The sequence below is a fragment of the Carassius gibelio genome, chromosome B3 (assembly GCF_023724105.1).
Source record: "Carassius gibelio isolate Cgi1373 ecotype wild population from Czech Republic chromosome B3, carGib1.2-hapl.c, whole genome shotgun sequence".
NCBI classification, from domain to species: Eukaryota; Metazoa; Chordata; class Actinopteri; order Cypriniformes; family Cyprinidae; genus Carassius; species Carassius gibelio.
In genome coordinates, this window is record NC_068398.1 from 24468931 (window position 1) to 24495735 (window position 26805).

At 35.1% G+C, this 26805-nt stretch overlaps 1 protein-coding gene across 1 annotated transcript; it reads right to left on the bottom strand.

Moving 5' to 3' along the window:
- Positions 1-969: 969 nt before the first annotated feature.
- Positions 970-17977, bottom strand: LOC127953592 (alpha-2,8-sialyltransferase 8F). Its single transcript, XM_052552793.1, has 7 exons — positions 17369-17977; positions 10878-10946; positions 10485-10565; positions 9988-10132; positions 9791-9903; positions 9587-9679; positions 970-2426 (listed from the first exon to the last, which is right to left on the bottom strand). Exons 1-7 carry the CDS (start codon positions 17452-17454, stop codon positions 1946-1948), a joined length of 1068 nt encoding a protein of 355 aa, XP_052408753.1. The 5' UTR covers positions 17455-17977; the 3' UTR covers positions 970-1945.
- Between the last annotated feature and the right edge of the window lie 8828 nt (positions 17978-26805).

Sequence of the window (26805 nt, forward strand, 5' to 3'; positions counted from 1 at the left end):
CCTAGGCAGCTGGATGCGGCGGAACATCCGGCGCCAGGCCTTCATGATGAATCCGTGAGAACCATGGAAGGCTGGGTTCGTATGTGTATAGTCCACGGTATAGCCTTAGAGCTCGTGTTTCCCTGACAGACTCTGCCTTCCCAAGAGGGTTTTAATCACATAAAATCTCTCCATATACACCTAATCGGATGCTATAGGTGTATCTGCTCCCGAAACCTCCTTCGGGAAGGATGGGGTTTCCACAGCATCCCTGTTCCAAGCAGAATGGGTACGTTTTCCCAGTGTTATCCAGTCTCACCCAGTGAGGTAGTGCTTTGACAATGGTGAGTGGAACTACTTGTTCCGAGCCCCGGCCTACACCTAATAGGGGCGCAGCGGTTTGCACAGGGCACTGGAAGGGGCAGCACCCATGATGCTTTGGTAGGAATCCCATTTTGCATCAGTCAGCATCGTGACGCCGAGAGTGAGTAAATAAATAAATAAATAAAATAAATAAACTGTAAATAAAATGACAAAAGGATTAACAATACATTAATTTTCACAGCTTCCTTTAAACATATTTACCAAGGGTGCCGATATTTTTGGCCATGACTCTATATACATTTGTTTGTTAGTTTAATGACATTTTCACACAAGATTTAATTCAAGGAAATAGTTTTGTCCATTGTAGTTTGACGGTACAGTTTTATGTAATTGGGGCCCATCCATCAACAATCTCTTTTATTCACACGCAAAGGAATTTCAGAAGGCACAAATTGCCAAGCTGTTCTATCATAACAAGCTCCAGTGAGAACATCTGACCACAAAAAGATTTTGTACTGGCCAACTCACTCTCATCAGTCTATCCCTGAATGCCTCAGTGTTTATTCCCATTTAAATGGAAAGAGTCAGCAAGAGTTTACTTTGTAAAATATTTTGAGAGAAACAAATTAAGACCGGAACAAATGAGTCTAATAAATCTGCAGATGATTTAAAGGAATGTTTCACAGAAAGATTTATATTTTGTCATTTTCAGTCAACAAGAAGTACATTGAAAGTCAAAGGTAACCAAAATAGTCTGGTTACCAACATTCTTCAAATCTATCATTCATGTTCTGACATGAGAGTAAGTAAATGTTGATTGAAATCTTAAATATCAATTTGTTTGATTTTTTTTCTCCTTTACCTTTTAACCTTAAAGGGATTTTCCCCAAAATAAATTTCTAAGCAAATTTTATTAATTTACAGTGATTGCTGTAAGAATCATACCGTGCTAAGACAGGGCATTCAAAATTGGCACATTTGATTTTTGTACACCATTATTTTTTACACCTCTCGTATTCTTACTCTGTTATGCTAACCCACATCCATGCTACTTGTTGTTTCTGAGTGTAACAATGTTGTGTCATGTGTCCAATCATCCAGACATTTCTGCAATCTCCTGAGATCTGAGTCCTGGATTCAAGGTCTAGAGTTATAATCCAGTGCCACTAATACAGGTATTTCTGAACAGCTGAGATCAAATTCACCTTTAATAACTGCTAAAGAGGACAGACTGGCATTTGTGATGAATGCAACAGAGCTGGAGCAGCACCAACAGCGAGCACGTCAAAAAGCTGACTAAGGCAAGTCCGCTCAAGGTCTGTTTAGGAGTGCTGCTCTAGGAGTCATTTTCCTAATGAAAATCTTTCACAGTATACCAAGGCTAGAAAAATTACATTCGTTTTCAGCTATTTTTATGTTCAATATTATGTCAAAGTAACTTAAAAAAATTTTTTATTTATGATTTATTTTGTGCATGGTCATGGCTTCTGCTTTGAGCAAATGTGTACAACAATATAGGCAATACAAATTCAGTGCACATTCACAGCTGTCTTTCCAGACCCATCCAGGTGACCTGTTGTATTCTTAATCAAACTGTGAGGTATATTCTTTAGGAGTGTGCAGTACACTGCAAGGAAGGCCTTTAACTTAAAGGGGGTTGGCACTTGCCAAGGTGTATGTGAATCACACCTTGCTTGTGAAGTTTTGATAAATGTTCGAATTCGGTCGGCATAGAATGCACGTTCTTCTTGCTCGCCCGATCATCATAGTAATGGTTGGTGATCGGCCGACTGTCATTTGGATGTTTGCTGAAGGGCCAAAAACCATATAAATGGACGTTAGAACAGATTTCTAGTGCTAAGCTGGCCACGATGAGTCCTGTGCTGGGACGAACTGAGTTAAGGCCTCTCTCACGCCAAAACTTTGACAAACTCCTCAAGTATTCTGGATTCAGGAAAACAGGCAGCAGACTATCGCTGCCAAAGTCCTCCAGTGTGTAAAAGGCACGTAGGGATACAGGTGTGTTGTGACCGTAGGAGAAGGCTGGCAACAGCAGTAAGGCTTGTCCATAAGGACGAAGGCTTTCCACAAATGGACGACGACGCTCCATCAGTCCACTGTACCTGTAACAGATGAGGAGGAGAAAGAAATCTTGAATATTTCTCACAGTAATTCGGTCCCGTTAACAATGTGTTTAGTATTTAGGTTTAGTAAGGAATAAACAGACCCCACCTGAGAAATAAGAAATTTCATTGCCAAAGATGTACCCAATAATATATGCATAAAAAAATTGTTTACAGAAACTTTTTGAAGATTTTCTTAGACTTTTCAGAGGTGCCATAAATGAAGCCTGATAAAAGGCCTTAACTACAACAATATGTAAAATTGTTTAATATAAGCTATATCTATAATTTATTTATATGTATATTCATACTTTTTTGTAAGTCATTTGATATCAAAGGTACAGTACATTGAATGATTGTTGAAAGAAAGAAACATTTTCACTCAATTTGTTCAATCGATTACATTATATTTCAAGTGTTTAATGATCATTTAATGATAAGATTAATCCAGGACCCTACACTGTAGAACATTTCAATGCTTCTTTTTATTTTATTTATTATTAAATTTATAAATATATTTCTGCTGTGTGGGATAACAAACTCTAAAGGTAAGATGTTATATTTAATTTTATATTATCTATGATTTATTCCTTGGATAAGACTTTGAAATTCAGGAAATACAATGTGGCAAAGAGAATAATGTGTATATTTAGCTAAACATTGTCATATGAACAACCATCAGTATCAACATTGATCTCATAGTTGTAAGCCACTAATTTCGATGGCAGAAAATGTCCTAACTAATCTAAATTCAGCGCTATGTGTTTGATTCAATAAATGGAACTGATTCATTTAGGTAATTGTACACTGTTTGCTCTAAACATTTTTCGATTCTCTAAAACAAGCTGCTCTTTAGGGTCATTTGTTCTTATATTGAACTAAACTGGCTGGCTGGTTTGATAAGAGTCTGTATTGATGCACTATGGATTGTTAAATTAGAGAAAGTAGTCTGCATTGGAGAAAAATACACGTGTACAACAGACTGTATCTGATATATCAGAGAGAGGATCCAGGGTCCCTTGTCTCCAAAAATTTGATTGATGAGGGTCATAAAAGCCATCTGTTCTGGACACCTGTTTGTACACCCCCTCCCCTCCATGTACAGCCCAGTGACCTAAATATGAACTTATGAACCTAAGAAAGAATTTCGGTGAGGGAGGGGAAAATGTGTTGGGATCTATGTGTTTTTTTTAAACTCTGAATACACAGTGCATTTAAAGAAAAAAGGTTATAATCACATACGAAATGCAAACAATGTAAAAACGTTGTCAAAGTTGTAACAAATGAAATAAAAGAAAACTAGGTTAGTGGTTATTTATCTAAAACAACCAAACAAGTCAAAAAAACTATCAGATATGTTTCGTTAAGCAATATGTGAAAAAGATGCGAGAGCTTGTAGCATTTCAATTTAAAAAGGTGTTTTGTTACCAGCTAGAAAACTAGGTTACAGTGTTTTATAGCATTTGTACCTTACCTCAAACTAAAAAAAGAAGCAAATGTAAAGTAAGGATACAAACAAAAGGCATTTACGCAGATTTAAAATAAAATACGTCAGACAAGATACTTGTCAAATCTCTGCTGTGGTTTACCACTAAGTACAATTTTAAAAATCGAGACTGTTACTGACAGAGAGATAAACAAAATAAAAAAAGACCTCACAGCAAAGTGTTACGACGTCTCCGGTAACGTTAGATCGACTCAAACTAAAAAAAAAAGAAGCAAATGTTAGAAAAAGTTCAAACAAAAGAAAAAAGATGGTAGGCATTTACGCTGATCTCAAAGAAAATACATCAGACCTCGTCTTTAAAACACCAGCACAAGATACTTGTAAAACTGTCGTACTCTACCACTAACTTTAAAAATCTAGACTATTACTGACAGAGAGTTAGACGAAAGAGAAAAAGATCCTCCGGCAGAGTTTGAGGAGCCTTCGTAATTTCTAATTTACTCATTGGAGTATTAAATTTGATGTCTGACGTTTTAATGTTTTTATCTGATCCACTACTTTCATTACCTATATGCGCGGGTATCCATACAAAATAAATATTTGTTTTTGTTTGTGTTCTGAACAAACTCTGTAAAATGACTGACAAATTGTCTTGTGTAGTTGAAGATTCGCCACACTTTAAACTTGAAAGTGCTGAAAATGAGTCTGAACATATGACTACTTTAGGTATATTAACGTGTTCACCCCACTGAGGAGCCAAAAATATGGCAATATGACGGATGATTAGATGTTCTTTTTGCTATTCTATACCTAACCCTTGGAACATATGTGTCCTGTTTCAGGAGGTTTAGATCCAACTGTGTATATGAGTTACTTTAAAACTAGATTAGCCTATTTTACATTTATTTTGTTTTATGATGTACAGAATGTGAATGAAAATTTAGTGTAATCTCAGACCATATTTGTAAATCTAATAGTAACGTACGCCTTTATGTTTTTAATGTTTAAAGCATCGAATAAAAAATAAAAAACACCCACTAACACTTCCCCCTAACACCTCCCTATTAAAGTTGGTCGCAAAGGTTTAAATGTATGTTAAAAGAATTAAACAAAGTAACGTTTTTAATAAAAACACATCAGTTCTTATTTGATGAAAACATTCTACCTGGTTTTAATATTAGACCGATGTTTTTACTTTAAAATTAGGTTAACCTATATGATTTCCATCTCTACAAAAGTTCTTGATTTATTTTATTTTAATAAGTCACTCACACATACTTTAGTGGTCTAAATCCTTTAATATGTATTTAACGTTGTCAATATTAACTTCTGGCATTGCTATATCGTTGCTATATCAGTTTAAACCCTGTAAACGCATACAAATATTAAACAGGAATGAATTCAAGATGGGCTTTTCTTGCCAAAGAAACTTTAACAACATTACAGAAAAAGCTAAATATTTCATCTCAAGTAGTGCGTAGAAACGCGTCTGGTGTCTGGCATCTGATGTCTTTGTGTTTACTGTTACGACCATGTCAGCGAAGATTGTAAAACATCTAAAGGTTTTGGGGTTTGCAACTCAACTGTAATCTAATTAGTTTTCCGGGGGTTCTGGTGTTGTAAATGGTGTGCTGCAGGTCAGCTAAAGTAAAAAAAAATAATAATATGTTTTGTGTATTCAGTGATCAAAGGGTGACAATTTCAACTTTATGATTTAGGCCTGTGACCGCGAGGTTAGCTGAAAGTTCATTTACTGGTCAAAAGGATGTGAAATCTTTTAACAAGTCAGACCATATAGGAAGATGTAGTTTAATTCGAGTTAATTTAGTTTATTTTAGTTACATTTATAATTTTTATTAACCCCTAGATCTTTCAACCTCAACATAAATGTACTGAGAATGCAAACAAGTACACAAACACAACCATACAATCATAAACACACACACACACACACACACACACACACACAAATGTAAACATACAGAAAACATGAACATGCAAACTAAATAAATACTAATATACACTCAAACAAGTACATAAATACACAAACAAACAAAATAGGTCACAAACACGAACATATCTATATAAGATTGAAAATTAGTTGTCATAAGTTTTCTTTGAAAGCAAAAGTGTTTGTTGCTACAAATGTCTCACAGAAATTTATACAATAGATTAGACGTCCTTTCTCACTTTCCAAATGGTGTTGTTAACCATGATGTTTAAAATAGTTTTAAAAAAGTATTATTTTTTAGCTTTCACCACACCATTTAGTTGAGTTGAGTTGCAAACCCCAAAACCTTTAGATGTTTTACAATCTTCGCTGACATGGTCGTAACAGTAAACACAAAGACATCAGATGCCAGACACCAGACGCGTTTCTACGCACTACTTGAGATGAAATATTTAGCTTTTTCTGTAATGTTGTTAAAGTTTCTTTGGCAAGAAAAGCCCATCTTGAATTCATTCCTGTTTAATATTTGTATGCGTCTACAGGGTTTAAACTGATATAGCAACGATATAGCAATGCCAGAAGTTAATATTGACAACGTTAAATACATATTAAAGGATTTAGACCACTAAAGTATGTGTGAGTGACTTATTAAAATAAAATGAAACAAGAACTTTTGTAGAGATGGAAATCATATAGGTTAACCTAATTTTAAAGTAAAAACATCGGTCTAATATTAAAACCAGGTAGAATGTTTTCATCAAATAAGAACTGATGTGTTTTTATTAAAAACGTTACTTTGTTTAATTCTTTTAACATACATTTAAACCTTTGCGACCAACTTTAATAGGGAGGTGTTAGGGGGAAGTGTTAGTGGGTGTTTTTTATTTTTTATTCGATGCTTTAAACATTAAAAACATAAAGGCGTACGTTACTATTAGATTTACAAATATGGTCTGAGATTACACTAAATTTTCATTCACATTCTGTACATCATAAAACAAAATAAATGTAAAATAAATAAAACAACACTTAATAATTTTTTTATAAAAATAAAGATAAAGATAAAGTAGGGGAGTAAGAGATTTTCACATTAAGATACCAAAGTCCACTAATGAGGAATACAAAAATCTTGCTTTGGGACTTTTCATTCCTTTTAACTTCTACAAATACATCACAAATTCCTCTTTAAATGCCACTAAACGTGGGGAGTTTTGAAAAACATACATTAATGAATGTACAATTTCATGCCAGAAGTTGATATTGACAAAATAAAAGACACATTAAAGGATTTAGTTTAGCCTACTAAAGTAAGTGTGAGTGGCCTTATTAAAATAAAACAAAACAAAACAAGGACTGTTTAGATGAAAAATAAAGAGCGTATAGGCTAATCTAGTTTTAAAGTAACTCATATACACAGTTGGATCTAAACCTGTGACCGCGGTCGTGTTTTTCCGGGGAAAATCGGTACAGACTATCTTTCTCTTATGAATATAATAAAACTAAAGACTTTTTGGAGTTATGAAGGATGCAGTACTACTCTATAGGTACTCAAGATTAACAGGATATTGAGTGTAAATGAGCATTTCACCCCCCCTTTAATATACCTAAAGTAGTCATATGTTCAGACTCATTTTCAGCACTTTCAAGTTTAAAGTGTGGCGAATCTTCAACTAGACAAGACAATTTGTCAGTCATTTTACAGAGTTTGTTCAGAACACAAACAAAAACAAATATTTATTTTGTATGGATACCCGCGCATATAGGTAATGAAAGTAGTGGATCAGATAAAAACATTAAAACGTCAGACATCAAATTTAATACTCCAATGAGTAAATTAGAAATAAAAGGGGTAATAAAAAAATAATAATAAAAAAACTTAAATAGATATGTGGCAAATTAAATGGGGTGATGAGAATAAATATAATATTCAAAGAACAGTTGGAAATGAAAGGAGAATTTTGGTGATAGAAAAGAAAATCTCGCCATAGAATTGGACACATTGCATCTAATCAGTCATTATTTATAAGAGGAAAAACAAAGTGTCTGGACTTTGTGTTAAATGTGATCTTCCTGAAACAGTTGAACCTATTTTAATAAAATGTAAAAGATATGACAATGAAAGAATACAACTTACTTACACTTAATATAGAAATAAACCAGATCTAATTTTATAAAATGTTAAATAAAGATGTGACTATAGAAATGTTTCAATGATTAACTATCTCAAAGAGTCGATAAACAGGATTTAAAGAATCACTACTAAGTTTATTATTATCATTCATTTTTATTTTTATTTTATGTCTTATGTTTGAGTTAGTTTTCATTAACGTCAATGCTCCACACTCCTGCCCTGTAGGTGGCGGTAAATGCACCTAAAGCTTTGCGTCAAAAGGAAGAAGAAGTGGTTTGAGTGGGACCGGACGTAAGCATTCTGAGTGTGTCGGCTGTGCTGGGAGGTTGTTTTACCGAAGGCTCTTCAAACTCTGCCGGAGGATCTTTTTCTCTTTCGTCTAACTCTCTGTCAGTAATAGTCTAGATTTTTAAAGTTAGTGGTAGAGTACGACATAGTTTTACAAGTATCTTGTGCTGGTGTTTTAAAGACGAGGTCTGATGTATTTTCTTTGAGATCAGCGTAAATGCCTACCATCTTTTTTCTTTTGTTTGAACTTTTTCTAACATCGTGACAAAGACCAACTTTTCTGGTTTGTATCATTTCTTTACATTCGCTTCTTTTTTTTTTTTGTTTGAGTCGATCTAACGTTACCGGAGACGTCGTAACACTTTGCTGTGAGGTCTTTTTTTCTTTTGTTTAACTCTCTGTCAGTAACAGTCTCGATTTTTTAAATTGTATTTAGTGGTAAAGTACAGCAGAGATTTGACAAGTATCTTGTCTGACGTATTTTATTTTAAATCTGCGTAAATGCCTACCATCTTTTTTCTTTTGTTTTAACTTTTTCTAAAATCGTGACAAACGCCAAGTTTTCTGGTTTGTATCCTTACTTTACATTCACTTCTTTTTTTAGTTTGAGGTAAGGTACAAATGCTATAAAACGCTGTAACCTAGTTTTCTAGCTGGTAACAAAACACCTTTTTAAATTGAAATGCTACAAGCTCTCGCATCTTTTTCACGTATTGCTTAACGAAACATATCTGATAGTTATTTTGAATTGTTTGGTTGTTTTAGATAAATAACCACTAACCTAGTTTTCTTTTATTTCATTTGTTAGAAATTTGAAAACGTTTTTACATTGTTTGCATTTCGTATGTGATTATAACCTTTTTTCTTTAAATGCACTGTGTATTTAAAACCTTAATAAAAACTTCCCTTATACCATTTTCATGATTTCACCCTTTTCAGAGTTTAAAAAAAACACATAGATCCCAACATATTTTCCCCTCCCTCACCGAAATTCTTTCTTAGGTTCATAAGTTCATATTTAGGTCAATGGGCTGTACAGGGAGGGGAGGGGGTGTACAAACAGGTGTCCAGAACGGATGGCTTTTATGACCCTCATCAATCAAATTTTTGGAGACAAGGGACCCTAGATCCTCTCTTATCAGCCTTAATCACAGTAAATCATCTGTCCACATAAATCAAATATTGAAAATATTCTTTAAGTGAGTTTAAATTACGGATTGATAATCGTTCATTCACAATGTATTAGGCACTGTTGCATTTATAGCAGCAAGAAACTGTTTCTTTGTCAAAACAGAATGACATCTTTTTTGTCACTAAAGCCAAACCCACAATCACAAACTCACTTCTCATGGAGGATGCTGGGATTTGCAGTCACCAGGTTGGTTTTGTTGCCCACATCTTTCTCATATCTGTTATCCAATGGTGGAAGGTTGCATCTAAAATGCAAGACAGAGATTGATTAGACCACTGTTGTTGCTGAAATAAAAAGAGAGAGCTACAATTTTGGCCTGTAATCTATATCGAATACAGGTTGATTTAATTCATACCTAATGACAAACTGGGCTGAATTTATTTCTTCTCCACAGCTGCTGTTAGCCAGAATACCTCCATTCCCCACCACGGCACATGACTCCCATGTTGCATTTCCAAAGGGCTGCTCCTACAGAAACACACACTGTAACTCCGAATTCATTTATAGAAACCATCCAGTAATTCAACCAGTGTTTTAATGCTGGTACACTACCTTAGCTAATATGTTGAAGAGGGCTTGTGTCACCTGTAGCGGCTTTCTCCTCTCTCCATCATAAATAACATTTGACCCCAGTGGGGTGTTAGTCTGTGTGACCACAGCCTTCGACACAGCATGACATTTGCTACTCAGTAATGACCTGGAAGGAAACAGATGCTCATTCTGATCTGTTGCACTCATGTGAAAATCTAATAAATAGACAAAAAGAAGCTTTTATATTTTTATAGTTTATAGGCCAGAAACTCCCAATATGTTTTTGTGTTACAAGAAAGTTTTGAGTTTTGAAACTTAGAGGATGTTTTGATATTACAGTGTCCTCCTTTATATGTCAAAAGATCAAGGGAGTTTTGTTTTGTTTTGCTTACCCCTTATTAGCATTTCGGTATCATATTTGTCTGGTTCATGCGATCCATAATCAACAGAACAATACTTTTACTCTTATCCAATAAAGTTTAACCTTTATGAGAACATCTCATGGGCTACTGTTTTACCTGAATCTTTTAAAGTTTGCCTCATCTTTTTTCCATTTGTGCGAGTAGTTCTCCAGTGCCTTGGCAATAAATACATTGTCTCTGAAAATGAAATGCATACAAACAGAAATGACATACTGTGGTGGTTCACAAACATGTGCTTTTAATGAAACAGAGATTCATAAAGTGATTTCAGGTTTAACTGTTTAATTTCTATAAGACAAATGACAGAAATGTAAACATGAACAACTGATTTGTAGACACAAACCTGAAATAATTATATTCTAATATGACTGAAATTAATAAATGAAAATATGAAAATAAATTGAATGTATAAAACATCTGGAGGTATTTCCGTTTGGTGTCTGCTATGTAGAAGAAAAAAAACAGGCATTATGTGCTGTGAAAGCTTACTTGCTGCATCCCTTGCATGATTCTGAGCTTTTTTGAGGAATCCTAGATGAATTGCGATGGTTTACATTACTGTAGAGAGAAAGAGATTTACAATGCACATTATGATATATTTGCATGCCCCTTACCAAAAAGTAGTATACTTCAAGTTTATTTTACTAAGTATACTTAAGTAAAGGTCAAGTATATTTCAGTCATGACAACTCTCGGAAAGGATTGTAAAAAGCTTTATTGATAAAATTAGAAAATCAGGTGTTTGCTCTTGGCGGACTAGATCTCCTACGCTGCTGCTGCAAAGCAAGTAGACTTGCTTTGGCTAAATGCACATATCATAAAATAAAAAGGAAACATGCTGCTATAAATAGAGAAAGAACCCCCTGTAGCAGATCTAGGCAGGTGGTGCTGGGGAGGAGGTGGTCTAGGAAGAGGATACACATTACACACAGGTGTGGTGAGCATGGTATGTGTCCGATTTATAGGCACACAGTAATTGTAATTAGAATCTGATTGTCTGGGAGTGGGGTTTTGATTGACCCAATTAGAGTGCCAATAGAGTTTCATGGCTGAACTACTCATTTTTAAGTATACTTTATGTAGCAAGTATACAAATGTCAGTGTTCTAGTAGTATACTTTCAATACTCCTTGGGACTAAATTGGCCAACTTTCTAGTATATAAAAGTATACTTTTTAGTGAACTTATATGTATATTGATAGTTTACTAATTAAATACTTTGAAGTACAGTCTCAGTTAACTACTAGTTTTGTAGTTTTCTTTAAGTAAACTAAGTATACTATTATAACCCTATTTAGGTTTGAATTTGTATATATTTTGTTGTATGAATATCTGAAAATACAAAACATCCAAAGAAAGAACAGGGCATCTGCTTGTAATCAAAAACATTTTATTCTAGTTTCATGCATTCGTTTTTTTTTTAAACACTTTAATGTGGGTAAGTTTCATTAAAAAAAATAAAGAAATAACATTTTAAACAAAAAGCTGAGAAAAAGACTATGAATTGGATTCAGAATGATAATCAAAACGTAGATGGAGTCGATCGACACCCCAAAGCTTGATTGTTATTATTACCTCTTCATCGGTCGACATTTTATTCCATAACGTTAAAGTTTTGATGCTGTTTTATGTCAGATGATCGTGTTACATGTGTTAGTCTGTTGTTATTTTTTATTTATTTTTTGTTATATTTTAAGGCCTTTTATGCCTTTAATGTGACAGGATAGTGGAGAGGTGACAGGAAAGTGTTGAGAGGGGACCTTGAGACAAGAATCGAACTCGGGTAGCCATAAGTGCAGTTGTGCCAACCACAAGGCTATCAGCACAGACTTTTCTACTTAATTTGACACTTAAGAAAGTTTATAAAGTGGAAAGTTTACGTTTAAGGTTCGCTATATCTTTTACTTATTTACAAAATATTTGAACTGAGTATGTTGTTTTTATCTATTTATTTAGTAGTTTTTTATTTGTTTTTGATAGTATTATCTGGCAACGCTGCATCGTCTGTACTTAAACTGACAGTAATCAAAAAAGACCACAGACACATTGCTAACAGAATAACAAAATATATTATCCGTCAGAAATGTTATTCACTGTGGCAAAGGGGGCGTGGTTTAGCGAAGTCTGCAGCGGGAGAGAGGATCAGGAGACGAGCGGTAAGTGAGTGGTTTGGGCAGAAATTATTATCACCTGTTGCTTGTTCTAGTAATTGGCGTGGAGAGGGTATAAAACGCCAGGAGAGACGGAAGCAAGTGAGAGAGAGTGGGACTGCTGACGGGAATCGAGACCGGAAACCGGAAGCCGGAAAGCGAAAGCACCGAGTGAACGCAGCATAATAGAAATCACCATATGGTGTTAGAAAAGTTTTTGTTTAATTTATGTTAATAAATACGTCAGCAGTCCAGCCGACCCCTTGTCCTCTTCCTTACCCACACGAACTCACAACATTCACGTTATCAAAAACAGTGGCATTTAACGCTAATACAAAGGTCTAGAACAAGTAGACTGCAGAATGAAATGAAATACGCAAACACTAGCCATGAAGAAGTCTAATTTCATTAAGTTTAGTAGTTAGTTACATTTCCACAAAATCATTCTAAAAACATTCATAGCCATGGTTATGAAAACTATAACAGTAATAGTCTATGTATTATTGCATTAATAATAAACAACTTATCAAATTATCCACCCCTAAACTATAGTGAAGTATTAACAAATTTTGATGCAGTAAATATGGTATGATTAACAATATTCATCCCTCCAAAACAGAGAAAACATCTTTCACAACATCTACATGTCTGTAATGAGTTGTATTTGTACAATTCCCTGAATGTAAACGGAGACCAGCACAACTAGATGAGCCCCAGAGACAGATCCACAGTCAAGGCCTTGTCTCCTAGACGGCCATCGGGACAAGACCACGGATCCAGATGAGTCCTCTGCACAATCTAACTTTGCTGCAGCCTGGAATTGAACTGCAGGTTTCGTATGACCAGAGGAGAACTTTCTCCATTCTGTCACCGATGGAGTTTTGGTTCCTTGCTGCTGTCGCCTCTGGCTTGCTTAGTTGGGGACACTTCATTTCCAGCGATATCCTTGACTTGATTGCACAGATACTATTTAAATTGAACTGAGCTAAACGATGACTTCACTGAATTCAATGATGAACTACCTTTAATGGAAAAATTTGTGTTTACTATTATCCTTTTGCATTATTGACACACTATTTTCCTATTTGATATTGTAAAGCTGCTTTGACACAATCTGTATTGTTAAAAGCGCTATAAATAAAGGTGACTTGACTTGTACAGGTTATTTTAGCAAAGTTTTTAACCCCACCCCAGACTTCACTCATTGTCAGAGCCTGGCTATGGCCTTGCTTGCAGCTCATATAACAGCAGCTAAAATATCAGTAACTATTGAATTTATCAGGAGAGCATTAACAACAGCTAGTTCCCATGTCCTTGGTTTTTAAAGGCTGTGCGAGAGCACTGATATTTTCTGTGCAGACAACCTGTCTCTGTCTCACTACATATTTCTCCCTTTATCTTTCTATCTTTGTTTTTACTTTCTGTCCATCCCGTACTTTCTGTTTTACCCCATCACAGTGTTTCCACAACATTCTGCTGTGACATCATAGTGACGCTGCTCACATCATTCACAGTTGGGACGTTAGTGGAGGAGACAGAGCAGGACTTGAAATTCGGCACAACTAACTACAGAGTTATGTTTTGCACCTTAATGCATGTAAATGGCCAAATACATACAAAATTATGTCAAAATACCCGTCTTGGCAAGTGTTCACGTAAACACAGTCAGTTTATGTTGAACTTAGTCTGTATATATGTTATTAAGTGAATGTAAACTGTTTAGAAGCAAAACGCACATGTAACAGTATATTAGATCCGTGCATGAGGTCTTAAAAGAGACAGCAGCCTAAACAAACCTGCTGCGGTCTCTGTCATTACTGTTTATTTATACAGTGAGGACTATCCAGTCTTATTTTACAGTTGAACAGTAATAATTCTGTATCTAAATATTACTATTAGTCCGACCTGGAAGACTTCAAGGAAAACGCCAAAGTTAATCCATATTCCACTATGTTTTTCCTCAACTTACAGTAGACGAGTTGATACATACCTCTCCCGTCTCAGTCCATGCACTCAATTGCTGTAGTGTGCGGCGCCACTATGCTAGCATTTAGATTAGCACCATTCATTCCTTATGATCCAAACAGGAATTAATTTAGAAGTGACACTTCCATGTTTCCCTATTTAAAGATGGTTACATGTGTAGTTGCACGAGTAAGTATGGTGACACAAAATAAACTGGGGATTTCCTAAGCAGATAAAAATGTTGACTATCATGTATGGCAGAAGAGCACTTCGCAGCACATCGACCTCAGTGCAGTAATATCATCACTCCTGAAAGTACTGTTAGTTTCAGTTTTTTTTATTTTGTTAATGTTTTTGTTTGTGCTATTACTTGTCATTCATTTATTTGTTCTTTTTTTACTTTTTTTACTTACTTTTTATGTCTTTTTTTAGTTTAAATCAATTCAATTCTGAGTTCGAGTGCACATGATTCTTGGGTGGGGAGGTTTAACCAGCAGGGCGAAGGAGACATGATCCACAGGAAACTAACCTGCCACCACAACTTGGAAAAAATCCTACAGAAAACATTGATATCATACATATCACTTTCTGCCTCCCTTGCATGCTATTTGCAAAATAGAGATAGGTGTCTTTGAGTTGAACCCTCAAGCTTGGTTAAACTACACTGATCGGAGCTGAGAGTGATCCTATGGTCTAAATGTAGTATTTTGTTAATTTTTTTTAAATATTGCATTTGACACTTTAAGACTGATGTTTTAAAAAAAAAAGATAAGAATGTTTCTTTGAGCAATTCAGTGAATCTAAACACAAACATCCTTGTTAAAATAATTTTTTAATGACCTTCATACTTCAGACAAACTGGCATGAGTTGTTGGGTGCCACAGGTGACCACTGACTTCCCAAACTCAGGCTATAATCTATTTGTAGGTTTACTCTTAATGAGGCCTATTTAGCTATTTAGCATTTTAATGTTACTGAGGTAATTTACCAAAATGCACTTTTATTATACTTAACTAAGAATTAAAGACTTAAGTTTGTTTCCTGTAATTTGGCATCTAAATAACAAGCCTAAATCACATAACCCTTGATGGAACACCCAGTGATTCAGTGACGCCGTGCAGTTCTCAGCGTGTTTAATCTCCCACATGCCTTGTTGTGATTAAAGGCTGCTGTTGCCAATGTTACAGCACATAATGAGTGAAAGGTTACAGCCATGACAGAAAACAACCCAACATTGCCCTCTGTAATGCCATGGATAATCATTTATATATTTCCTCAAGCAATGTAAAGCACTTGTTAAAGCAGGTTAAATAACTGATACAAATAGACACACAATATAATATTACACTAGAAACAATATTTCAAAATGTAAGTTTAACCGACAAAATACTTGGTTGTTTCAGTAACCTAAAAAAGTTACTTTAAAGAAATTTTTTTATCTGATCCAACTTCTCACAGTATTTTCATATCATAAACATGACAAGATTCAGAACGCTCTAACCTAAAACAAACCGTGCTTTTGAGCTCTTCAGTGCACTTATTGTGTTCCAGCCGACTTGAGAGCGAGAATGTTATCAAATTACATTTATTATGGAATTTGATCATCGATTATGGTGACTGTGATAATACTCAAAGTGTTACAGAGACTGTCTCAAAGATTGAGAAAACAGATGTACAAAATAAATTAAGCCGGATTTGAATTTCTGCATTGATATGCATACATTTTTTAATTAATTGTCTTTTCATTCCCATGCATTTGCAGTATATTATGTATATTGAGGAATATTTGGAGAAAATACATTGTTTATTAAGTGTTATGTAAGAGATATTTTGCAATCAGTTGTTTTTGTTTAAAACAAGAGTTACAGCATTGCCATTGGAATCTGACTAAATACTGCGACTGACCGATCATAATTATGTTTTATAGAGAGACGTGTAATAGATGCCATTTAGTTGTTAATTTAATTATCCTGGTTAATTTGAAGATGGTTGTAATTCATAATAGAATTGATTATGTTTCACTCAGTAATTGTTCTGTCCCAAGAAATGCAGAACTGTATTGCAGCCTATAGCCTATAAATCATGATTTACTTGTGGATTGAGTTAAAGGAGCTTTTCATTTATTACATATTCACAATTTACTATTTTGTATTTATTTTTTTAAAGGTCAGTTGATGTAAGGCAACTAAATCATTAACAATTATTGTAATATAGCACAATGATACATTTGCCTTAAATGATTCAATACTGATTCATTACATGCCTATAATAAATAAATAAATATATATATATATATATATATATATATATATATATATATATATATATATATATATATATATATATGCTAAAATATTATTTATATCTATGTTAATAAATATTTTTGGTCTATATATACATACATAAATAGAGGGATGTCTCTGAAAGAATACATGAAGCTTTTGAAAAGCTAAAGTTAGTGATCAAGTTGAATGACTTTATAAGTATTAGAATTTAAGAGATCAGTGTTCAGACAAGCAAAAGAAACTTTCAATTATTTACTAAAGTGAAATGTGATACAAAACTTTACTGAAGCAGTGTAAATGACAAACATCTAAAGTCCAAATTTAAGACCTTTCCAGCATTCTAAAGCACTGAGCTTTTTTTCCAGAAGTGTCGTCTTGCTTTGCATTTAGTCTTTCACTAAACAAATGTCTGCGTGTATCGGACAATACAATGATTACAGTGGCCTTTGCTTCCTAAAAAATTGATTGGTAACTAACTTGACAGAAAAAGAACTTCTGTTGTAACACTCAGGCCTTTTAAAGTTCACTCTCCAAATAGAAGGACAGATAAGACACACACCGGGTGAAATGGATATACTCACTTGTTACAGAGGAATATCCACAAGGCCACACTGCAGAAGGAGCACAGAAGGAAGATCGGAAGGAACCAGAGCATAAGAGTCCTCATAACGTGCGTCCACTCTCACACACGAGCTCTGGCGCACACATAGCCGCTGACATGCATGTGCTCTCATTTAAATGCGGAGGTTCCTCCTGCCAACCACTTCCTCTTGTGCTCTGCCGTCCTCTGAGTCTGTTTCTTGACGACTGAACCCTTTTCTTTACTCTCTCTTTCTCTCTTTCTCTCAGACTGTTAATCTCCTCACGCTCCCTACTCTCAATTTATCTGGCACTTGCTCTCTTTTTCCTTCTCTTTTCTCTACTGACAGGCCTGGCTTTTTATCACTTCACTGCTCCTTTGCGCTTCTCTTAATCTATCAGCCCACTTTCTTCTCATGTCTTCTTGTCTTGCACAAGAACAAATTCCCCCACTCCTTTCTTAGCCGCTATGTTCCTTTAAGTCATCTTAATTCTTTTTCCATGCTTCTCAACCTCATCCTTCCCTCTGTACTTCATTGTCTCAGACTTTCCTTCTGTCCGGTTCCCTAGGAATGTCAAGCTGTTGCTTCTTCTGCGTTCTCAACCCCCTCCCCCTCTCACTCCCCCTGGGCACCCCTTGCTTGCCCCTCCCTCTCTAGCTCACTCTCAGACACACTCTTTTTCATTCTCTCTCAGGGTAACACGAGTGCCGAGTACAGAATTAGCCCATGGCAGCACCTCATGACTGGGAGGAAGGGTTGTGTGCACTAGATAAGAATTTCTCCCCTTCATTTCAGCCAATGATGGTCAAAGAATGCAAAGGGCAGCGACCAATCAAATGCTCGTCTGATCCCCACGGCTACCCCACTGTCTTCTGAGAGTTCGAGAAGGGGAACAGTCTATAGTGCTAGTAGTGAATGAATTCATTTACTCAGCTTCGTGTCATTCCAAATCTTTGTGACTCACAGAAGAAGATATTTTAATGAACTTTTTTTCAGTGCTATGCAAGTCAGTACTTTATATGAAATGATATTCAGACAATGAAAAACAACAAAAACAAAGTCATACAGGTTTGGAAAGACATGGTGAGTAAATGATGATACTAAATGCTGAAAATGTTCCATCGGATCAATGCTCTAATACACAAAAACACAGGACCTTATGAAAGTCATATTGTTGTCATAAATATGGATTTTAAAGCAATCAGGCTCAAAATACAGAAGAAAACATCTTAGTTAAGAACTGAGAATGGATATAAAGAAATGTATTGTATGCGTGAACTGAAAGAAAAGCTCATGACGCACTGTGAGACATTTCCTCTCTGGTCTTCTTGTGATCATGACTGATGATAAAATGTTAAAGAAAACAGAAATGACTGTAGCACGATTATTGTACTGAATCATATTTTACTGATGTCGGGTAGTTGATATTTTGAACAGCATGACAATGCAAGAAACCTTATCTAAGAGTGTATAAAAAAAGTGTGGTAAACAGTTCAGTTATTGAGAGACCTCAGAAAATCCATCACTTTAAAACAGTCACGGATAGATAGCCCAGTCAAAGCCTGTTGCATCACAGTATAAAATACTGAGCAATACTAATTGTGATTCCAAATGGTGTTCCTATTATGTTGAACCATCAGTAAATATTTTATGTGCTTTGAATTTTTTATCTGATTTTCAAGCTGTTTGTTGCTGATATGCTCTTGATCTAGCAGTAAATTAAACTAAAATAAAAGTGTCTCTTTGGTTGCATAAATATGCATGGTGATTAAACAGAATGTAGGATGATTGCAGGTGATTTCATGAGGTTGTATAGTTCTATAGTTGGCGTTTCTTAATCCTTGATGCCTAAAGGATGTCCATCAGATTCAGAGGCATGAGAGAAGCTGAGAACTAAACAGAATGGACAAGCAGTACAAATTCCATGGCATTCTGCCTAACATTCCATTTTTTATGACTGGATTTCGCGATTTCTTCTGTTTTCCACATCATGAAAGTCATAGGGCCCTGTTAAACCCTGCAATTTATTCATGGAAATATTGTTAAGCACACTATTATATTGCCGTATTCTAATAAAGTTTTGAAAATAAAAAATATCAGTTGATAAGATTTTAAAATGCTGGACAAGTGTCACTAATTTAAAAAGTATATGTTCAGCTTATTGTCAGCCTCTTACATGTATGCTTTTTAAAAACAATTAGCGGATATGCATATAAACAGGCTTTTAATTAACAGAGTAGAATAATCATGGCTGATAGTAATTAAAAAAATGCAACAACAGCTGTTACTTTTTGCCCAGCTGGTTAATAAAAACAAGTATATAATCAAAGGAAAATCAGGTGTTTGGGTAACCTACAAAACCAAAGGTGATACCTTTAAAAAGATCATTATCATCAAATGTTTCTAAAATGTTTAAATTCAGAGGCAGATTGTCAGCAACAGCCGTTTTAGGTTAGTTTGTGGCTTGGTCTTAGTGACACGAGTCTTCTTCTTCATAATTTTCAGACTAGATGTTTTGATAAGAGTGGGCTCTCCCTCACTCTCTGAGCCTGCTTCTGCCTTATCTTCAATGGAAGGAGGGGAGAGTGGGGTAAGTTGACCCACACACTGCACCCTGGCAACTGTAAACTTTTACTGTGACCATATATTTTGGAACCACCCATCATTTCTGCCAAACTGTGAAAAGGAGAATCACATTGGGGGGAATGGAAGGCACCACGGCCATAGCCAGGTTTGAAAATTAGTGTGCTCTGGGTTGGAATTGTACTATAATAACCCCACTTATTATAGACACTAAACACTTTAAAAGATACAGATATGTAGATATTTCTGAAAGATGTTTTCTCTTTTTTGGAGGAATTTGCACTGTTAAATTCTATCACATTGCAGCATTATTTAAGGTTAGGGGTATATCATTTTATCAGTTGTTTTTTATTAATTCAGCAATACATAGACCTATTACTGTTATAGTTTCATAAATAACCATTGTTATTTATGGTGCATCTCAAAAAAAAGTTCAATTATTGTATTAAATTGTATTAATTGTATTAAATAAATTCAAATCCTGCTCGAAAATGAAATCAGCATCTTCAAAAAGCTGGTCAGTAGAAGAAAACATGAAGTGCTCCAAAATGTATTGGTAAATGGGTGCAGTAACTTTGGTTTTCAAAAAACACAATGGACCAACACCAGCAGACGACAGAGTGTGGAAACTTAACTCTGAACATCAAGCAGCTTGGGCTATGAGCTTCTCCACCTTTCCTCCAGACTCTAGGACCTTGGTTTCCAAATGAAATACAAAACTTGCTCTCATCTGAAAAGAGGACTTTGGACCACTGGGCAACAGTCCAGTTCTTCTTCTCCTTCTCCCAGGTAAGATGCCTCTGATGTTGTCTGTGGTTTAGTAAATTCCTCGTCTGTATGTGGTGGCTCTTGATACCTTGAGCCTAAGTCCATTCCTTGTGAAGTTCTTGAAAATTCTTGAATTCATTTTGCTTGACAATCCCCATAAAGCCACGGTTCTCTCGGTTGGTTGTGCATCTTTTACTTCCACACTTTTTCCTTCCACTCAACTTTCTGTTAACATGCTTGGATACAGCACTCTGTGAACAACCAGCTTATTTGGCACTGAATGTTTGTGGCGTACCCTCCTTTGTGAAGGGTGTCAATGATTGTCTTCTGGACAACTGTCAGATCTGCAGTCTTCCCCATGATTGTGTAGCCCAGTGAACCAAACTGAGAGAAACCAGGAAACCTTTGCAGGTGTTTTGAGTTGATTACTGATTGGCATGTCACAATAATATAATTTGTTGAGATGGTGAATTGTTGGGTTTTTGTTACATGTGAGCCAAAATCATCACAATTAAAAGAACCAAAGACTTAAACTACTTCAGTCTGTGTGCATTGAATTTATTTAATACATTAGTTTCACAATTTAAGTTGTATTACTGAAATAAATGAAATTTTCCTCAACATTCTAATTTATTGAGATGCACCTGTATGCAATAATTTTGTTTAGTGCCCTTATGAATGTTGTTGCCATGAATTTGTGAAAGTTTTACTACAATATGACATAGCATAGACTGAACATACTTGTTCTACAGATCTCTGCACTAGTGTTATATGCCACTGTTTTGTTAGCATTATTAACATTTCTGACAGATAATATCATGATGTTTTTGCACTTTGCATAACGGAATGTGATATCTGACAACAATAACATGTCTGTGGGCTCTTTTGATTATTATCAGTATTAGTTCTGGCAGTGTTGCCAGATATTGCCATAAAATTTCCACCTGTAGTCACTAATGGCCAACAAACTCTCTTTTTGGTCTATTTTTAGGAAGGCTACAACTTTGGTGTTCAACATGTTATTTCAGAAATGCAAACAATTAAATATTGAAATTTAAACTTCATTTGGTTGGTTTTATGTTGTTAAAGTTATCTTTAAGAAAAGAAATATGAACTTTCTGTAAAAGGAAATTTTTAATTAGTTTTTAAACAGTTATTTTTTTCACATGGGTTTGAAACCGATTTGGTCAGATGGTCATTTTCACCCAGATGGTACGTCTTACTCATTAACTCGACTCGGGTCAACTACCCCAAACCCGGGGGAAACTGAGCCATGGGAACACTTTTTATACATAAAAAGCCACATTTTTCTGAACCCTTTGTCTTTCTGATCATTTAAAATGATAGGAATACTTTCATTTGGATAGGATAGCTGCTTCCTTTGTACTTCTGCTTCATTTTCCCTTATCTTGAGGACCACATGAGCAAAAAAAGGTGGCTAATCTTGCCCCACTCTCTCCTATAAGTATTATAAATGTAATGTAATATTTTACAGCATAAATCTATATTATATACTAATAATCAACTAATTTATAAAATTTATACTATATTATTAACTATTTATATGCCTACTATTAATATGGTTTTGATATAATGTGATGTATTATAGATTACTAGTATAAAGACAGGTGATTATAATAGGAAATGTACTTAATTACAATAATTAAAGTGTGACAAACTGTTAAATATTTGATATGATGATTTACCTGCTGTATTCATGTTTGCAATGTTGAACTGCCTTTAGCAGCCTCCCTTCGCTCTCTCTTAGTTTTGATATATTTACAGTAGAAATTTTAGAAAATATCTTCATAGAACATGATCTTTACTTAATATCCTAATGATTTTTGGCATAAAAGAAAAACCTATCATTTTAACCCATACAATGCTTTTTTGGCATTTGCTACAAATATACCCCAGCGACTTTAGACTGGTTTTGTGATCCAGGGTCACATTTGGTAATTAGTTCCATCATAGCTGATGTTTCAAGAATCATCCACTGTGCATATAAATCCATATAATATTTTCTCAGTTTATTGTCCGGTCTGGTCAATGTTGTTTCCCCTAGTGGATTATAATGAAGATTATAATTTTTTAAGAACAAAGTGGATGGGCAATCTAAGAATAATATCTGAACAGTAACATGATGCTCATGCAAACACACAGAACACTCGTGATGTGGTGAAATGTCACAGCTTTCATCATCAGTGTCACAGCAATATTTTCAATATTGGTAAACCATAATTTGAATATTTGACTTCCTGTCACGATCACTATCTGGAGTGCCCTTGATAGCCACCAGAGGACACTCCATCCCATTCTGTCATGGTCTTCATCACTTTCATTACTTTGCCTGGACTCATCATCACTGATTGCATTCACTTGTGTCTCATTGCCCTATAAAAGTCTGGTTAATTGAGTCATTCAGGGTTAACCATGGTTCATTCAAAACCTGCTCTTGGAGCAGGGTAGCTGGGTAGCATCATTTACCATGGTGGTGAAACCTGCTTAAAACCAATCCACCTTCTTGAGCCCAAAAACTCAGAGTTTGAATGAACTGATCATGTATTGACCTGAGTAAAAACTGAAACTGGCTTTGTGCTACAGGCCGCTGGTTACAGGCTTTCCTAAATATTTAGTTTCTACATTGTTTATAAGTTTAATGGTGCAACTGTCAAAAATGAATTAATGTGTGTCGCCTATATTTAGTACCTGTTTATCTCAACTATGCTTGGATTTATCCTATTTGCTGCAGCCGGCCTATTGTTGCTTTTTTATGCATTGAAAAGTCAATATTTATGTTTCCTTCTAAAGTTCACCATGTAAAGATTGCAAACAGAAAATGTTGCATGTCAAACAATATTCCATTATCCTCCTTTTTCTGCTGAGAAGCTTATACACATTTGTTCACGTCATTTTTTTTTTTTTTTTTTTTTTTTAATGGAAATAAATATCTAAAACTGTGCATTCATGAGCATTTTAATTTAGGAAAGGTGTGTTGCTAACTCACAGCATGATTGGTTTACTGTTCATTTACTGACACAAACCCACAAGCCCAGTTATTTATTTATATGTAAAGTATAATGAACTGTAATCTAGCATCTAGCCTCATGCCAGACAGGGAGATCAAGCAGTCTTTATGTTAACTGTTATTATGAAATTAGATATTATGATGATATTAAAAGACAACATTCTGCCACGTGGTTTCTGGATTCTGACTTTCTGCACAGCATCACATTTTATACTGAATCCACTTATTTCAAGTAATGCAAACTTGTAATAAACCTGTCTAATGGTGCAAGAAAGAATTTTTGCACATACACTTTTTCAGACAAAACAATGGAAAAAATTTGGAAACCATTATATGAATAAAAAGGGTCAAATGAGATTGCTAAAAAGAATGTTATGTTGTGTATTTGGTGCATGCAATGTGTTTATGTGGTTTAAGGTTAAAAAACATTATTTTCCACATACTGAACGTTATTGTTTCTCCTCTATGCCCCGCCTTCTGAAACATCTTTTACTTACTGTAGCTCATCGTTCTGAACAGCAAGGTGTGCTCTGATTGGCCAGCCATACAGTGCATTGTGATTGGCTGAATGCTTCAAGGGTGTGATGGAAATGTTATGCCCCTTAACATACTGTGATGATGCGTGTCCCAGTGCGACAAGACAAAACTAATAAAACCTGTTACAAACAAGGCATTTGTAGCATCCAGTGGGGACATAATTACTGATTATAATGACTAATACTGTCTCTTTACACGTTATGTTGCAAATTGCACCGCTTAAACATAAAACCCCGTCTGTATTTGTGATCAGAGTAAATGACAAACAACAAGCGCTACTCACTATGGGTTGAACAACTACTGATTTTTTAAAGTCGACTTTTATGTGATGAAAGTCGAGTCTAAGTCGACTAGTCACTGATGACGTCATTAATGAACAAATAAATCTGGAGCGGTGAAAAACCCCACAGCTATTTGGGCTATTAGCCTACTCCTATAACAGCTCATTTTAATTACTTATTTTGCCTTTGGGTCGTTTTATTTCTCACAGATGTTTGCTTGTTGTAAATCAGATACAGATAAAATAGCACAGTACAGATTACATTCATATGAATATTAGTAAGAGCAATTGTGTGTGTGAATTATTTCTTCATGGCAGTGTCTTTCTAGTAGTAGTGACGCTGTGGGATTTAGTTATCAACAAATATATGCTTGAACTTTAGTTTCTTAGCTATTTTGTTGAGAAATCACAGAACAGCGTTGACAGTACATCTTCCGCGCTGAATGACTCTGTGCGTGAGCGATCCGCGCGTGACACATGAGCTGCTGTCTGTATGTGTGTGCGTTACAGTGCAGCAGCGCATTAGATTAGAACAGCGATTAATTTACCTGTACAATAAGCTGTTTAGAATGTGCGTTCTCCCGTTCAATTTCTAGCATCCAGTTATATAATCACACGTCTTGTGGACCTTTCAGAGTATACATTTATTTGTCCTTTTAACTGTTTGGAAACGTTGCCTAAATGTGGAAGTTCTTCAAAGATTTATTATACTGTTGCACCCTCTATAGGACCGGAGACTAGTCGACGTCAAGCTTAAAGCATCATGGCAGAGCATTGAAGTCGACTAGTCGACTAGCAGATTAGTCGGTGCAACCCCTACTCTACACTGCTCAAAACTGGCATTTTGAGTGGCAAAATCTTTAAATATGAAACCATACTTACAGGCTATGAGTCAGACTAGCAGACACTGTTGTCTACTCCCAGGATCAGAAAACAGTCCTCCATAAAATGCATTCCACACATCTGAATATTTGGTTGTGGAACCATGTTGTAAATACAACTTGATTTCTAGTTGTGTCCTTTTTTGGAAGGCCAATCAAAGTAGTTTCACTTTCACAACAAAACACAGCATCTACACAACATGGTGGTGGTGGTGGTGGCAATGACGTCAATAAAGGTTACTCTTCCTTTCTTTGTATTTTTTGCAGCATTATACAGATCTTCCCACATCGTGAGTCCGTACATTACAGTAATGGTTCCCGCTTCATTTGTATTACCAAACAGTTAAGTGAGGATGTCAGTTCACTTACTGAGAATGTCTGATTCCAAATTCCTAATTTCAATAAAACTTTTTTGTGAGTGTTTTTGACAATTAAAGAACTGGTTCATAAGAGCCACTTTTCTTAAATTGTGTTGCATACAGATAATGACTGTGCTTATTTCAATATTATTTGACAAAACTGCATAAGAACCCACACAAAAGTTCTCTAGAGCATTTAAATTTTGTCACATTTTATCCATTCACTGTCTAGAGTCCTGTGTTTATGGGCGATTACAACATAGAGCCCCTATTTTCTCTTCAGGGTTGCATTATATCAGTGTTTGCTTCCTGTCAAATAATGGTCCATCCTATTTTCTATTTTCACAGAAAAACTGAACATCGTTCTAAACACTGAGGTCCTTGTAACTTTTAAAAGCAGACTTCCAGGTCTCTGCTTTGATAGTGATCAAAAAAAAATATGGAAGGGGCTTGGCTCAAAACAATATTTGCTTTTCAAATACCCATTGAAAATGAGTCATTATTTTATATTCACAGAACTGCTTCTTCATACACCCATCTTTGAGAATTACCAAGCAGAGATCAATATTTTTGTTTCTGTTTTTTTATAGTAATAGAGGAAGTACAAGAGGATGGAAAATCCAAAAATAATTTGGAGAACTGAACAGCAATATGGCGCTCAAGCAAAATCACTTACAGATATGTTAATTATCTAAAAAGGGAAATGTATTTTTAAAAAATTACAATTAATTACAATGTTTTACAAGCTGCAAGTAGTAACACTATCAGAATTAATATTATAAATTAACTAATTAACCATTATCTAATCTGTTCGACCCATTGTAATTTCATATCATCTCTAAGATATTATATTTTCGTGGCCATAGAAAACAACTTTCGTATTGCAATCACTTGGACATTATAATATTCTATCAAATGAAGTATACCTATTTAAAACATCCTGCTAACGTTTAGCCATATTTGTATGAGGTACAGTATCAGTCAAAATAGGTAGAATTTAC